Source organism: Chiroxiphia lanceolata, chromosome 16 (assembly GCF_009829145.1).
Source record: "Chiroxiphia lanceolata isolate bChiLan1 chromosome 16, bChiLan1.pri, whole genome shotgun sequence".
Classification (NCBI taxonomy): Eukaryota; Metazoa; Chordata; class Aves; order Passeriformes; family Pipridae; genus Chiroxiphia; species Chiroxiphia lanceolata.
The window spans coordinates 9,474,164-9,489,948 of record NC_045652.1 but is presented as its reverse complement, the minus strand read 5'-3'; the positions used below and the strand labels follow the sequence as shown (position 1 = coordinate 9,489,948).

The 15,785-nt window shown below is 44.2% G+C and overlaps 1 protein-coding gene across 5 annotated transcripts; it reads left to right on the top strand.

Annotated features, from left to right (window-relative positions):
• The first annotated feature begins 1,831 nt into the window (after positions 1-1,831).
• Positions 1,832-15,579, top strand: RAC1 (Rac family small GTPase 1). Of its 5 annotated transcripts, XM_032703655.1 has the most exons (7): positions 1,848-1,987; positions 7,867-7,938; positions 9,286-9,403; positions 11,645-11,701; positions 12,968-13,030; positions 13,711-13,870; positions 14,034-15,579. In XM_032703655.1, exons 1-7 carry the CDS (start codon positions 1,953-1,955, stop codon positions 14,162-14,164), a joined length of 636 nt encoding a protein of 211 aa, XP_032559546.1. In that variant the 5' UTR covers positions 1,848-1,952; the 3' UTR covers positions 14,165-15,579. The 5 variants fall into 5 exon arrangements, with proteins under 5 accessions (XP_032559545.1, XP_032559546.1, XP_032559547.1 ...); XM_032703654.1 differs by lacking the exon at positions 11,645-11,701 and having other exon boundaries at positions 1,832-1,987; XM_032703656.1 differs by lacking the exon at positions 11,645-11,701 and having other exon boundaries at positions 13,711-13,882; positions 14,039-14,094.
• Positions 15,580-15,785: the final 206 nt, after the last annotated feature.

Here is a 15,785-nt window from a genome sequence, read left to right as displayed (position 1 = left end):
TCCAGGTATTTATTATATACCAAAAGCAGTAAAAAATTGTCAATTTAAAACGTATTTACAGCATGCTCTGTGTTTTAACTTAAGTATTTTTTTGACAATGCAAAACCATTGATCCCAAAACAATAGGATGGAGGAGCACTGAAAAGAACATACATAACAATATACTGCTTCTCTCATGACAGGATCATAAAAGCAATTTTGCTATTGTGTTTTGTTGGCTACAGCCTTCAGCCTTGTCTTTGTATGGTTATTTTGTAATCATATTGTAATCATATTGTGTACTTCTTTCTCACAGAACAAGCTCTAATCATCCATCTGTTACACACTAGATCAAAAAGAAGGAGGAAGAGGTAGGTGGTGGAAAAATCAGAAGCAGTTTTACATGTCCCTCAAATCTTCCCCTGTTCCCAGGACCATGACATCAGTCAGACACTCCTCATGCTGCTCTGTTCCTGTGCAGTATCTCAGAGGCCCCAAGAGCTGTTTCAGCAGCCAAGAACAGCAGGAGCACTGTGGTCCTGCCCACACCTCTCTTCTGCAGCTCCAGGCTGAGAACAGTTGCCAGGTCATTGGCAGCGGCAGAATCTTGGCTTTAAGGATATTCAGCTTAAATGACAAGTCATTTCAGCTTCCATCTGTGTGAGGGAACATGGACATACAAGTGTCGCAAAAACAGCCTTTGGGTTCACAGCGACAGTCATGATGTTTTCCTCACTGGTGGGAAATACCTGAGAATTATCTCTGCTCAACAAAAGAAGAATGGAAGACAGTAAATATTGTGGAATGTTCTGTCCACTGATGTGGTTGCACTGTGTGGTATCAAAATAAATTAGAAATGTTCTGAAATTAAAAGGAGATCCAATCCCTGGAAAACCACTCCTGATGGTACACTATATTGATTCAGTGAATTCATCATTACTTTGCAGGAGCAGTGTGTCCAGGGTCCCTTTCCCCACACTTCCTTCCAGGAACAGATGGCAATGCAAACAAAGGGAACGGTGCTCACCTGCATCAGTCCAACCGGGAGCTTCTCCACCAAGCAGAACTGTGGCAGGTACTAACTGTAGAAATTAGAAGACTCTTGGGATCACTGGACCTGCTCTGCTTGACTTTTACTTCAGTATTTCCTGAAAATAACTAGTTTGCTTGTGGCAAAAACGAAACCCAAGGCTCTGTGAGCCTGTTTGGCTGTCCCATCTCGTAAAGACTGATCTAGCCTACAATTTGCCAGCAGAGTTAATTGTCACAGCACATCGGGAGGAGAAGATCCTGCGATGAAATGTTCTGGCTCTGCATTGTGGTGTTGCACTGAGAGCAATGGTCTCATGGCAAGTGCCTTGGCTGGGGAAAATGGGCAAACACATGGGAATGGTGTGGTCACTGGAGTTACAGGTGCTTGCTGCATCTGTGGGGTAAACACAACTGCACATCAACGTGCTTCGAGGGATGCCAAGGATGAGACTGGGGCATAGGGGGTGCCAGGAGTGAAAGACGGAACACACGGTGGTGTCAAAGGCACCTCTGTGTTTGAGAGAGGTTTGTCAGACACGGCAGGGCTGGTGTGGGCCGAAGGCCGGCCTCGTGCCCCTGAGCGGAGCCCGGCCGGGGCCGGCAGCGCTCCCGGGGCCCGAGCCCCGCTGCTGTGCCGGGCTGGGCAGGGCCCAGGCGGACACCCCGCTCGGCACGGCCGAGCACATGCCGAGCACACAGCACAGGGACGGGACGGGCCCGCTCCGCGCTGGGCCAGCGGCACAGCCCCCTCCGCCCGCTCCCGCAGCTCGGTCCAGGCGGGGCCGCGGGGCGGTCCCGGCGCGGCCCGGCCGGATGTGAGCGCGGCGGCCGCTTCCTGCGCCCGCGGTCCGCCCTCTCCTCCCCGCCTTGGGTGGTGCCGCTGCCTCGTCCCCGCTCGCAGGCTCAGGGCGGAGGCGGCCGGCGCTCCCGCAGCAGCCGCGATGCAGGCCATCAAGTGTGTGGTGGTGGGCGACGGGTGAGTCCGAGGGGCGCGGGGCCGGGGCGGTGTCGGGCCGCGGGGCGGGAGCGGCCCCCGGGCCCCGGCGCGGGGTGTGGGCGAGCCCGGCGCGGGGCCGAGGCGCGGCCCGGCGGGAGCGGGGCTGGCCGGGGCCGCGGTGGGGGCCGGGGCGGTGTGTGGGGGCCGGGGCGGGCGGGTGGGTGTGTGGGTGTCGGCCGCGCTTCCCGCCGTGCCGGGGGCGGGGAGGGGGGCGCGGGCCCGGCGGGGATCGGGAGCCGCGGGTGTCCCCGGGGCTGTCCCTGGAGCTGCCGCTGCTTCTGCTCTTCCATTCGTCACCGAAGTAATCCAAGGGTATTAAAAAAACCCCAACAAACTATGTTTTTAATGACATGTGAAATTTAACGCTGGTTCGAAACGTCTTTTGTGAGAGTAAGAAACTTATTGGGCTTTAGAGCTTCATTTTTTGCATCCGACTCTCGCAGTAAAACTGGGTGAAATGGGCTGAGCCCTGAGCAGATCGTAAATGCTTGTGGGCAGAGACTGCTTTTGTGGCTGCAAACATCTGGTCTGTAAGGCTCCTGTCTAAAGGAGGCTGATAAGGCACCTGAAATACAAATAGTTAATTATATACTTGTCTGTAAAGAGCTGTTACACCTACAGCATCTAATATGGTGCTATTTATAAGTGAAACAAGTTGGGGGTGCTTTTTAGAATCGAATTAGCTCCTAAGTTTAGCAGTTGGATTTCAGTGTGGGGAGTGCTGGAACTGAGGTGAGGAGAAGAGAGTCTGTGTGTTTGCTATTTCTGTGTTTTCTCCACGATGCTGTTCCCAAAAGAGGGATTCTTTCTCTTACTGGATGTCAGAGCTCAGGGGAACATCACAGGCCAGTTGGAAAACAAGACTTGTCTTATGCAGTTGGAGAGACATTTTTTCCCTTAGGAGAAACAAAAATCCCAGTGTAGGCTGAGCGTAATTGGTATCACAGGAAACTTCTGTAGATGACAGAGGAGTGAAGTGTAACTAAATGGACTTGATACTGTGGTCTGTAATTTCACGTGGTGGCTTAATCTTCAAGTTATTTGTGTAGAGGGTTTTTGTTGATTTGTTTTTAATTATGTAGAAAAGTATGGTTGAAAGATAAATTTACTGTGTGACAAACTTGTTTTGACTTGCTAGGTAAGATTTTGAGCAATATGAACAAAAAAGTGGTACCTTGATAAATGAAGAATTTTCACGGTAATGTAATTCTTTAATGACAGATAGGATAACTATGGATTGCTCTTCTGGTTATATTGATTTTAAACCAAACAAATTTGCTTTTCTGCTATATAATTTTTTTTAGTTCAGCTGAACTCTGTATTTACAATGCTGTAAATGAATGTGATGCATCGTGTCGGGGTGGGGAAAAAAGTTCAGTCTACTTCCTCCACAAGATTTGAGAACTCAAAAAAACTGTATAGTGTTCAGTAATTCATTCAGCATAACAGTTCTTTTGGTCATCTGGTTTGTAAACCATCCCACTTCCTAACATGTTTTTTATTTTTTGTCTTGGAAATGAAAGTGGTGTAATTCTACTTGAGTTCTGTACATATTTGTGAACAAAATACAGTAGTTTAATTTGTTTTCCTTCCTCCTTAGTTAGAAACAAATCTCTCTTTTAAGTTTCCGTTTAGGTAATGCTCATTTTTGGCAGCTCTGTATCACCCTCCGTTCAATGTTTTTAAAAATACTTAACTATTTGTGTGTCTTTGTGCTGTTCCTGCTTCAAGAGCTCCAGCATTACAGGTACTCTAGGAAACGTGTGGTGTTTGGCTTAGATAAGGCCAAAGCTTTGGTGTTCTGTGAATGCAAGTTAAAGATTTGCTTATGTAATATTAAACTTGGGCATTGTTTTTTGTCCCCTCCGTAAAGATCTGCTGGGAACAAAATAAACAGAGCTCTAGAAGTACCTGTGATTAATTTTTAATTTGTTAATGAGTAGGCTGTTTCTCATATGTAGCTCATGCTTGTTCTTGGAGTTTTGGCTGGTATGTGTTTAGAGGACTGACTTGGCTAGAAGAGCGTGCCATGTGTGCTGCTTGTGCTCTCCTATTTTCCCCTTGGTTTTTTTCTCTGCACTCTGAGGATTGTTTTGGGGAAAATGAACGGCAACTGTTGCTTTGAGCTCTGTGATAGAGAGCAGCAGGAATGTGCAGGACAGATGAGGAGCAGCCGCTTGAGGAACTGCAGGAATTGCTGGTGATTGACACTTGAGAAAAAGCATTTGTTGAAGTTATTTTTAGCAGCCTTTGTTTTCACTCTAAAAAGGCAGCTGTTGAGTGGTATGAAATCTCCAGTCATGTCGTGTAATGTTAGGAGAGTTCTGTCTCTTGGAGAAATCGCCAATTACTGGATGCCATGGAAGTGGTCACACTTCATGTTCTTTTGTAGGCATTTTTTAATTGTAGAAATACTGCAAGAGCAGTGATTTAGGAGTCCCTCTTTGGAATTCAGCTTAATCTGAGGCCGTGTGTACTAAAGCCGTGCTGTATGTGATTTGATGGCTTGGGAGGGGGGTGCAGGGTAATTGGCCTCTTATTTGTGTGAGATGCTGGACACTTCAGGTCCCTCCTGAGCCGTCTGTAGAGAGCACAGTGACTTGAAATTTAGTGACTTGTGTTACTGAACTTTTTAGAGTTTTTAAAAAAAGTAGTAGCATTTTAAGTCCTGAAGAGCATATTTGGGAGAGGGTGTGTGCGAGTGAGTGGTGTGTCAGAGAGGGTGTGTCCTTGTGCTTATCTGGCAGAGCCGTGTTAGCTAAACCTACTGTAGCAAAAATCCTGAACTCTTGATCTGAGGGTGGTACTGGAGAAATCTCAGCTGCTGTTCAGTGGTGAAGAGCTGAGCTGTTGTGCATCCTGTTTGCCAGACACATAGTTCATGTGGGGCAGAGAAAGGAAGAAATGGCACAGTCAAAGCTTTTTATGAAGGCTGCCTCCTGTTTGCAGATAAAATATGGCTCCAAGCAGCTCTAACACAGTGGGGAAATTTCATAGAATTTGTTAGTGTATGTAAGGCCAGGAAAGAGAAGATATGTTTTGTTTTCAGGAATTAATACATATGTGGTTATATGAGTGCATCGATTCCTGGTTGCAACCCAGAACCAGAAAGGGACTCAGTGCAGTCCTTTGTTAAGGTAGTTAAGCATTTGAAGCTGGATTTCTGTAGGCCATGTTTTTAATGACAGTCAAATGTTGCTGGTTTCATTTATGTAATAGTGGGTGGACAGAGCCGTGATTAAATAGTTGCTAGAAATCTTATGACTAATCTTGGTGTTATTTTAGTTTCTTAGTCTCAGCCTTCATGTGCAAGGATTTAAATTTTGCCAAACATTTTCAATTCTCTTTAGGGGAGTTGCTTTAGTACAGAAGTTAGAAGTCTAAAAAAGTTGATAAAGCACTTAGAGGATGTACTTTATAAAGGTAGGCATTAGTGTTTATTTTTAAGACCGGTGACCATAACGATCTGATTCGTGGGGCAGTGAGCCAAAAGGCAAGGAAGGCAGGAAACCTGGATGAAGCAAGTCTGAAACAGGGTTGTTGGACGTGTTTTTTCTTGTTTAAACGACTCTGGCTGATTGGTGCTGCAGAAACACACTACAGGCACTTCTGAGCTTGGAATGAAACCTCTCACCACCTTCCTGGCTGCTGTGATTAGCCAGAGCACACTCACCACTTCCAGTGCCAGGTGAGCAAAGGAGCCTGGGTGCAGAGAAAAGTTCTTGATCTGCTACTGAAAATGCTGAGTTCAACACGAATTTGGTAGAAGCTAAAATTACCTGTAGTGAACTTACTGGAAAATGAAGCATCAGACCAAACAGGTTCTAGAAGCGTGAGAACATGTTGTCTCTGCAGCTCAAGAAGTTTTTCCCAGAGCAGTTGGCTCTTGCTCCTCTCGGGATCTTGAAGCTTTTCCTGGTTGTCCTTCCTGAGCTGGCCCAGTGTAGCTGCCTGGATTGTGATGGGAGAGCAGTTCAGCAGTACATCCAAACTGGTCTAACTCATCAGCAGGCAGCTAAAATAGCAAGTTGTCCTTATGGGGGAGGAATAACTTTCCTTCACTCCCTGTTCTGGCTTGTTGCAGTCGGTGAGTGCTGCTGCAGGAGCTGAGATGGGATCTCCTCTCTTGACAGCTGTTAAATAGGTATCTGCGGGGTGAGCTGCTCCCCCATTCTTTCCCACAGAAGTCTTTAAAGGGTAAATCCATCTTTGCTTTTGAGCACAAGTGTATTTCAAGCCTGTTACTACAGGGAAATGTTCAGAGATTCTACTTAACGAGAACAGAATTAAATGCCCCCTTTTATGTTGTTATTATAGCTTGGTAGGAGTGCATGCTGAAAGGAAAAAAAGGCTCAGACTGCGTGAGGAGGTGAAAAACAGGGTGGAAAACTGCATGGTATGATCAGAGAGAGTTGCAGCGGATGGGGTGTTATGGTAGGTATTGGCTCAGAAACATAGAACAAATTACAATTAAAAATGGGCGTGTAAGACAAAACCCCAGCTGATTTTGCACACTGAAGCAACTCTTCCATAGCTCAGGTATTTAAGGTGATGTTGGCAGATGCTGCTCTCAAATACCTTCTTGGGCTAATGCAGCCTGGACCTGCTTGAAGTTCAACTGAGAGACCTGTTACAGACTGAACTGTGACTTAATGGTTGTGACAAAGCTCAAATTTACTTGTGACAGACCTAGTTCAGGAGGCTCATGAGTCAAACCTAATGCTACTGGGGAGATCCCAGTGTAGGTGCAGTTGGGTTTTAGAGTTACTGCTGACTTTGAGCAAATGGCTGTGGTGATAAAACATCTGCAAGACAATGCAGTTTTCCTTGCACGGAGCTCGTTTGTTCCTCTGTTCGGGAGGAGGGATTGGGCTGCAGGGCTCTGGTGGTATCCTTGGAGGAACTAGTTGCATGCTCACCCCTGGAATCTCTCACACTGTTAAAGGATTATGCAAGTGGGAAGCCTGCAAGGGAACCAGCCTGCAGTGTCAGAAACACTCTTTGCAGAGTCTGTTTTAAAAAATTTCAAGTTTTTCAACACTTTAATTGAAACTGTAACAAAAACTCAAAAGTGTCATTAATCTGATGTTTGACTCCAGGTAAGATGTGGAGAGGGAAGGACCTGGCTGCCAGAGTTTTGAAAAGAACCTGGAACAGAACCTTGTCCTGCCCTCATTTGAGGCTGTTGAGAATTAGATTAGTAGGGAAAGGTTTGGTGTTCCAAGTTTTCCAGTACTGGAATGTGATTTATCTGTAAATCAGTTCATGAAATGTTTGAATAGTTGGTGAATGCACACAGGGAGTCTTTGCAATAATCTGGGGATCATCATTCATATTTGTTCCTTAAATACTCAAAAGTAATGATGTGTTGAGAAATTATACTTTCCATCCTTTCTTTAATTTTACTCATGTGCAAGTATGCCATTTTCTGGAAAATATAACAGTTTTGGAATTATGTAAAGGGTATCTGGAAATACTTCTCTTTTTTTATTTTTAATTTCAGGGAGTTGGAGTAAGGCATGAGAATACATGAGTTATCACTCAGGTGACCAGCAGATGTTAGTAGTCTTATTAGTGCTTGTGTTTGGTTTTTTGTGTCTAAAATTTACAAAATTAGGTAATTTATGACTTCACAAAATGGATGTTTATATTAGGTGTGTTTTCATTGCCAGTTATCTTCAGGCTGCAGTCTGTCAGCTGGTTTCCTGCCCAGTGACTGCTGACACTCCTCAGTGCCACTCCTTGAGAGGCAGGTCCTGAGGTGACTGGGTGTAATTAGTCTTCTTCCTGTAAAAGGAATATGATTTCTTGTTATTCTGGGTGAATGTGGTTTACATGTGAACTTTCTGTTTTTGCAGTGCTGTAGGTAAAACATGCCTGCTCATCAGCTACACAACCAATGCATTTCCTGGAGAGTATATACCCACCGTGTAAGTACTTCTCAAATAACTCATTTCTGTCAACTTCTCTGTACCTACTGCCATTCCAGATTCCTTATTTGAATTGTTGGAATACAATGCAAGTGCCCCTCAGTTCCATCTGAAATGTTTAGCTGAATTTCCAGATGTGAGTAGGGAGAAGCACTTTTGGCTTTTACTGCTTAGCACAGTCACACCAGTGCTCCTTCATGGTCCCTCAGTGTTGGCTCCCTCTGCCCTGGCTGAACAGGGACTAATACTTGCTAACATTTTATCAGATGTTGTTCTCTTTTAAAACAGTGTTTCTGTCTTTAATGTCATTCATTATAAGCAGTCCCAAGGCTGAACAGCTTGTAAAACATCAAGTCATAGTCAGGAATAGTTGGCTTGCATGGCTGGAGATTTTTTGTTTGTTTGTTCTCTCCACTTTTTGTGCTGTTGCCAATGCTGTGCTAAGCCAGTCACAGCTCTGGAGCTTCTCAGATGAGACTGTGGGGACTCATTTATTTTGGTGCTTCCCATTTTCTTTCCCGTGCGGATTTGTCGGTATCGGAATTAGTGCAGTTCTCTTTCCGAGGGCCTGCTGGGGGGAGGTGTCTTATACATGAGCAACTTCTTTGCCCTTTTCAGATATCTCTATATTTTGATGAGTTTTTCAGATAACTAAATACATTCTAAGGAGATATACAGATGACTTCTGTTACCTGGCCGAGGCCTTGTTGCCTTAGTTATAGTCACTCGTGTTTCCTTTCTTTGGTCTTAAATTCAGATTTTTGCATTACAGTGCCTTGTGTTCCCAGTGAAAGTGGCTGAGCCTTAATGAGTCATTAAAACCTTTGCAGTCACAGTACTGATGAGATGATAACGGTGCCTCCACTGCCCCCTGGTTATTGACTTTGACACTTCATTGGAGGGGGTTTTGGTTAGCAGGATTAATAAGCTTTTCTCTTACCTGCTCCTGTCATAAAGGATTCCTTGGTTGCTGCTCATGTATCTTCTATTCTAAATCTTACAACATGAGACAGATTAACTTGCTGAATGTCCCACTAAGGCTGGAAAGTGCTTGCTAAGTACATCTCCTGCTCTCCTCTGCTCACTGGGGTTAACTCTTCCCTTGGAAGAGCCATGACAAAGATGACTTCTGCTCAGCCTGGACCAAGTCTGTTGTGCATATTTTTTTATTCCATTGCCCAATACCAGCCTCATTATTTAAAGAACAGCTTTACTGTCTCTGGGGAGCAGAAGGATGCAATAAAAGTTTCTTCCCTAGTTTTCCCAGTTAGGGCTCTGTGAGGAAAAAGTCCTTGGGTGCCTTACTTTACTGCCAACTAACACAGCCAACTCTCTGTTCGTTTTTAGTTTTGACAACTACTCTGCCAATGTAATGGTTGATGGCAAACCAGTCAATCTGGGTTTATGGGACACAGCTGGTCAAGAGGACTATGACAGACTACGTCCACTCTCCTACCCACAAACAGTAAGGATGCCCTGAGAAACCTCAGAGAGTCTCAACAGCTTTGTCTGACATAAAACATTTCTAGTTTTGAACAACGGGCCAGCACTGTCACACCTGGAGTTATATTTCTTAGTGACTTGTTGCAAGCTCCTTTCCTTCACCTTGCTGTAGTTGTAATTTATGATCTTTGATGTGTGTACAGCTCTACAAAAGTTAAAATTTGCATGGTTGTGTGTTTGTGTGCACTGTTTGTGTAGTTGCAGCCTCAGAATGGGCCAGAATGCTTGATTTAAAAGGAAAAGGAAAAAAACCACCCCAAAACAAACGCAAAAACCTCTTAGTGAATAGTCCCATCAGCCAGGCCATTGATTTCAAGGTTAGCATGCCTGCCAAAAGCAGGGTTTGTTTTTGTTTTTAGGCGCGTTTTGGCTGCAACCTGACACTGTCACTGCTAAGCACTTGATATTGTTCAGCCTCTGAAGATGTTCTACATGTGAAAGAGGCAGCACTGAATGAAGAGATTATTGGTGTTGACAGAGGCCCAGCGTTCCAACACACTTGAGCCCGTGGCTATTTTATTACTTACTGTAATTTGTGCTGTAACATGGATACAGATGTGCTTCTGTCTTCCCTGTTTGCAGCTGGTTAAGTCCTGCCTGCATCCTGCATCTTTCCATGTTTGAGGAAAACGCTGAAGTGATCTGTTCTCTTCTTTCCAGTGCAACCTGAGTTACAATTAATCTTTGTAGAGCCTGGTTTTCTAATCTCTTTAAAGCAGTGGCTTTTACCTGGTGGAGCTGTGCTACAAGTAAAGAAAGGGTAATTTGCAGGGTTTTCTTGACATTGATTACTGTTGTTGTTAACTGTCAGATATATGTTCAGTGGTAATAATGTAAAATGCAACATTGTTCCACTTATCTGCAGCATAACTGCTCTCTTGAGTAATGTGAATCTTATTTAAGGAACTCTGGTGCTATTTTTAGTAAACTGTCTTAATTCACAATTTTCCTTAATTCACTGCTCACTAACTCTTACAGTTTTTGGCTTTCCCCTCAGTAGCAATACCCATGAGGAATATGAACTTGCCAGTTGTGGGCAACTATAGTTGAAATGCAGAAATACCTGTCTCTCTTGGGAAGAGAGACAATGGAAAGCTGGTTTTCTCTAATCCTTAGATATTTATAGGATACTTAAAACCTCATCTTCGCTTAAATTTTTCTAAATAAAAATATTTTCAAAAAAATATCTCAGGGAAGAAAAAGGCTTGTTAAAAGGTATTTAATAGTGTGAGGAAGTCGAGTTGTGAGGGCATACACTGTGCCTCCCCTGTGACAAAGGGACAGAATGCACGTGCCTGTCTGCAGCCTCCTGAGGTGACCGTGGTGGACTGCCAAAGAATTCCATGTCCATCTGAGCATCTGGTGGAAAAAATGTCTTCTGTACAAGCAGGTAGAACTGTTAAGTACAGGTCTGAAGTACTTTCAGTTATTTGGATTGCTTTACAGCAGAAAATGAACCAGGGTGGTAAGTCTTGAACTTCTTGTGAAGCGATCTGCAGATTTTAACCTCGTGCAGCGTGAGATTCATCACCCCCACGAAACTGCCAAACAGCACAGAGGAAGAGAACAGTGGTGCTGATGAAGCCTGACCTTTTTTTAGGATCTGTGTTCAGCCTCCCTCTTCCTTCACTGTGCTATTTAAAACTCACCCCCTGCTTGTTCTTTGTCCCCCCCTTTCCCTGTATGTGCACCTGAACCGTGTCCTGGGCAGGGTGAAAGCAGCAGGTGGTGGTTACTGGGGCAGTGTGTGTGTTGGGATCAGCCACCCAGCAGCACCAGCTGGGAATTTCACAGTGAGGGCTTTGCATTAATCTGCATCTTTTCCCCTTACTCATATTTTTTTTCCTTGAAATATACAGGAATTTATTCCAAATCTGCTAGTGTTTCCAAATACTCGGGGAAGGAAATTGGGATGGAATAGGTTAACTTTGTTTCCTCAGGGGGACTAAAGCAAAAAGCAGTTGTTAATAGGATGCTTTCCAGGGAAGGTTTGCTCTGGCAGGTCCCCCTGCTGGTGCAACAGTGGTTTCTGGGAGGGCTGTGCCTGTCCTGGGTGCAGGGAGTTGGTTGTGCTGAGTTACAGGGCAGCGTCTCTCTTAAGAAGAAAATCCACTCTGAGAATATCCGTGAGCACAAATTGCTGACTGAGAACGTTTTCCCTTAAATCCATTTGAGGAGTAACTTTATCTCCTACTGTTATTAGGTTGGAGGAACCAATGGTAAGAATATATCTTCCAGTCTGACAGATGAACCTATTGCCGTATGTAAAACTTTAAATAAACCTCAGTTCCAAGTTCTGTCATCTTGTCTTGCTTATGATAGTGATAAATTGGCCCCTATTTTTTGAACAACTACTTTTCTTGGAACTATCAGATTCCTAGATCTGAGAACTCTGTTATCAAATTTCTTTATATGGCTAAGATAAAATATTTTCTTACAAATAAATAGCTTTTCCTGTTTAAGATTGGTAGTGTGCAAGACACCTGAGTAATTCCTGGTGGTTACACCACACCTTTTGATCTCTGGAGCTAGTAAAGGAGAGAGTCTGCGTGATGTGCAGCACTTGAGTCACCACAAACCTGCAAAATTGGAAAACAGAAGTAGTGGCCATAGTATCACATTATTTGATGTTGTTTCTTTCTTCTTCTGGGACGCTGCTACGGAAACTTGTTGGGGTGATGCATGAACAACTGGGTTGCAAGTGCTTAGCAGTGCAGATGGCAGCTGCTGACCTAACAAATGCCTTGAAATGCAGCACAATCAACTAACCCTGCAATGCCTGATTCTGTAACACGGGTGGGACCGGAGTGAGGTCGGATGCAGAGGTAGGTTGGGGGAAGTCGGGTTTGTTTGAGAGACCCTTGTTGAGTTTTGGGTCATAGCAAGACTAATCTTCATCAGCACAGAGACACGAATCTGGGGATTGTTCTAAGTGCTCATAGACTGTAGTGTGTCAGCAGTGAAGCTCCTTGTTTTCTGAAGTGTCCTGCAGTTATATAAACATGCTCTGAAATGTTTTTACCTGCTCACTCTTAGAATCTTTTGCCTTCACTTGAAAAACAACATGTGCAAGATCCCTAAAAACACCTGTTTTTCTTTTTGCTGTCTCTTTATTTAGAAAGAAAAGGAGGGATCTTTGAGATGTTTTTAATGCCCTTCTTAATCCTAATTTAGTTATAGAGAAACTGTGAAATCTTTTTTATACTGACATTCAGCAGAAGTGAAGTTTTACAAGAGGTGATATTGTGTTCTAGATGCTGGCTACTGCAATAGCTGATTACAAATTTGACTGCAATCTATTTGTTGTTTGTTTTCCCCCCTCTTTGGGGCTGCCTGTAGCTGCCTGGGAGTGGATTTCCCACTGGGAAAGCTACCTCTGATCGTCACGTGCGGCTGTATTGCTGACCTTGCCTTTGCAAGTGTGATAGAGCTGACAGTGTGACAGAGGTACTGGTGATATTGGCCTGTTCAGCAGAGTTTACATTCATGTCTCTGTGGGGCTGACTGCTCTCAACTTGTTTTGTAGGATGTCTTCTTAATCTGCTTTTCCCTCGTGAGCCCAGCTTCCTTTGAAAATGTCCGTGCTAAGGTAAGGATGAGCTGGGACTGCTTTATGTCTGAATGTTCATTCTGTTCCCTTTACAGCAGTGGTGGGAAAACACTAGGTGCTTTTTTTTTTTTAATTGTTGACAGGCACTGTGAAATGTATTTTGAAAAGGCAGAAATGTATTTGCCTCCCTTGTGAGTCATGGAAATTCAGGGCACATGAAACACTCCAAGTATGAGTTGTTCTTGATGCGTTGATGGGGTAACAGTAATCTAAGAGTGTTCAGATCACAAACAGCACCTTTCCTTTTAGTACAGTTAAAAAGTTTAAGAACAAATGCCTGTAAAAATTAGGTTGATAGCACTTGTTCCTTCCATCAGCATCATTCCAGCACGTGCTCTGTGACTGTTGCAGTGTTTCATGTCCTTGGACAGCTCAGCTGCACAGCACATGGAGGGGTCTCCATGGGTGAGGGCAGTGCAGGTCGGGGTTCTTCGGGTGTGTGAGGAAGATACAGCCCCTAGTGGGGTGCATTTTTAAAACATACAGAAGTCGCTGTTGGCTTCATTACCAACCATGTGCAGCTCACTGTCTGCCCTGTTCTGATCCCGGTGCTCCCCTTCACTGACTGACCCAGGAAGGACTGTGAGCCTTCCCAGGGTGACAGTCGAGCTGTCTGTGGAAATCTGCCCCCACACAAGAGACACTGTTTCTTTTTCCAGTGGTATCCTGAGGTGAGGCACCATTGTCCCAACACCCCCATCATTCTCGTGGGCACCAAACTCGACCTTCGGGATGACAAGGACACCATTGAGAAGCTGAAGGAGAAGAAGCTGACTCCCATCACCTACCCACAGGGCCTTGCCATGGCCAAAGAGATCGGTATGAGCCTCTGGGGTGGTTTTTGACTGCAGCTGCATTTTGTTTGTGGAAGAAGCTGTACCTTAATTAAATTAAATGCCTGGCTTTTGGTGTGGGGTCAGCTGGGAGTGGTGCTGCTGGAGTTGTGGAAAACTGCTTTGTAACTGCATTTCTGCTTCCCCAGGCGCAGTGAAATACCTGGAATGCTCAGCACTCACGCAGAGAGGCCTCAAGACAGTGTTTGATGAAGCCATTCGAGCAGTGCTGTGCCCCCCTCCTGTAAAGAAGAGGAAGAGAAAATGTCTGCTGCTGTAAACATCACCCTCCCCCACCCCATCAACCCTGTGCTTTGCTCAAACAATGGAGCATTCACATGCCAAGTTTTTCTGTTATAAATTAGTTCTCTACCATAAATTCATGAACCAGTTGACAATTTCATGGTTTCATTTGTTTAAAGTATGATCGTTACCTTGCATTCTTCTAAGAGCAAACTCCTGAAAAGACACACCTATGTGAAGCCTTATTTTTAAAATCCTCTTCTTGCTCAATTAAGTGTTGCCAAACTTATCTGCTGAACTAAGTTGCTTTGTTGTGCTACGAACACTAAGCACTAAACTGTTTTTTAAAGATTCTTCTTGAAAATGACTCTAATTTCTGGTAGGAAATGCAAAATCTTTCTAGTTTTTCACAGTAAGTAACAGTACCGGGAATGAGCAGAACACTGAGCTCTGACGTGTTTTGTTATTCAATGTTTTCTCAGTGCAGCCACTGCCTGTGGTGGGTGTTGAACCCCAGCCCCTGGCAGTGACTGACACCCCTGAGTCACAGTGTAAATGCTTTATCATTGGTAAGGGCTTGGTTGCAATCTAGTTCTTGCTGCTGTGATTTAAAAAAAATAAATAACTATTCTTACTGAAGTGTATCTAGTCCTTTTGACAGCATTGTGTTGTGATGGGTAAATGGAATATTGGGTTGGATCAGACAATAGTGCCAGACAGTATTTGACACTGTACAGATGACTTACACTACACTGCCAGGGTAGCTCAGCCACCATTTTCCCAGAGGTGCAGTAGTGGAGAGAGGTTGGTGTTCATAGGTAAATTCCTTTGAATTTCAAGTAGGGCATTCATGTAGGTTCAATTCTGGACCAGTCATTCCCACTTTTATGTAGTAAATGCTTTTCTTGTAGAATCTCTTCTTACTGAGCAATATAACTTGTATTTTAAAAACCTTTCTCATGATAGAAATTTGCTTTCTTTTTCTTTTATAGAGTAGAATGTTCAAGCATATCCTTATTTTCCCATTATTTCTGACCCAGTAAGTTATGCTTTCTGAGCTTTTAGTCTTATTAACTAGGTGTAAAAATCATGTGAAGCAGCTTTAGACATTTTAGTAATTTTTATATTTTAAACCTCTTGTAAACAACAAACCTTCTCAAGTGTCACTATTTGCAAGATCCCCCCCAGTGTAACATGACTAATGCAGACAAGTGTTCTCTGTCACTCCATGTGCAGCATAGATTGTAACGGTAACGGGTCTGTGAGGTTCTGTAATTAGTGCTAATGTTCTGTACCTTCTAAACTGGCAGGAATATGATGTTGAACTACACCCTTTCAACCACTAAAGCAAAATTTAAAAGTTGCGAAATTGTGAAGTTTTTACATTGATCTTTTGCTAATGCAATTAGCAGAATGTTTTGCATGTAAGAATTAATAAATCCTTGAATCACACTTGTGGTGATGTTTGAGTTTCTGAGCACGTGTCTCATTCCTGTGCCACTCTGCACCCACATTCTTGTCCCCTGCCCAGAGCAGAGTCTGCACGTGTCTCCTCGGGGCCGTGTGTGCAAACCACAGCCTGTCAGGGGTGCTCTGGGAACCTGAATTAAACACAGCATTTGGCAACAGTCCTGCAGAGGCCTTGCACTCTCCCTGCA

What these genes read in the sequence shown, in the direction of transcription:
- RAC1 (XM_032703655.1), top strand. Translation starts at nt 1,953, where the DNA reads ATGCAGGCCATCAAGTGTGTGGTGGTGGGCGACGG. An exon ending in CACTCTCCTACCCACAAACA is followed by an intron (nt 9,404 to 11,644) that starts GTAAGGATGCCC and finishes TACTGTTATTAG; the next exon opens with GTTGGAGGAACCAATGGTAA. An exon ending in TGACAGATGAACCTATTGCC is followed by an intron (nt 11,702 to 12,967) that starts GTATGTAAAACT and finishes CTTGTTTTGTAG; the next exon opens with GATGTCTTCTTAATCTGCTT.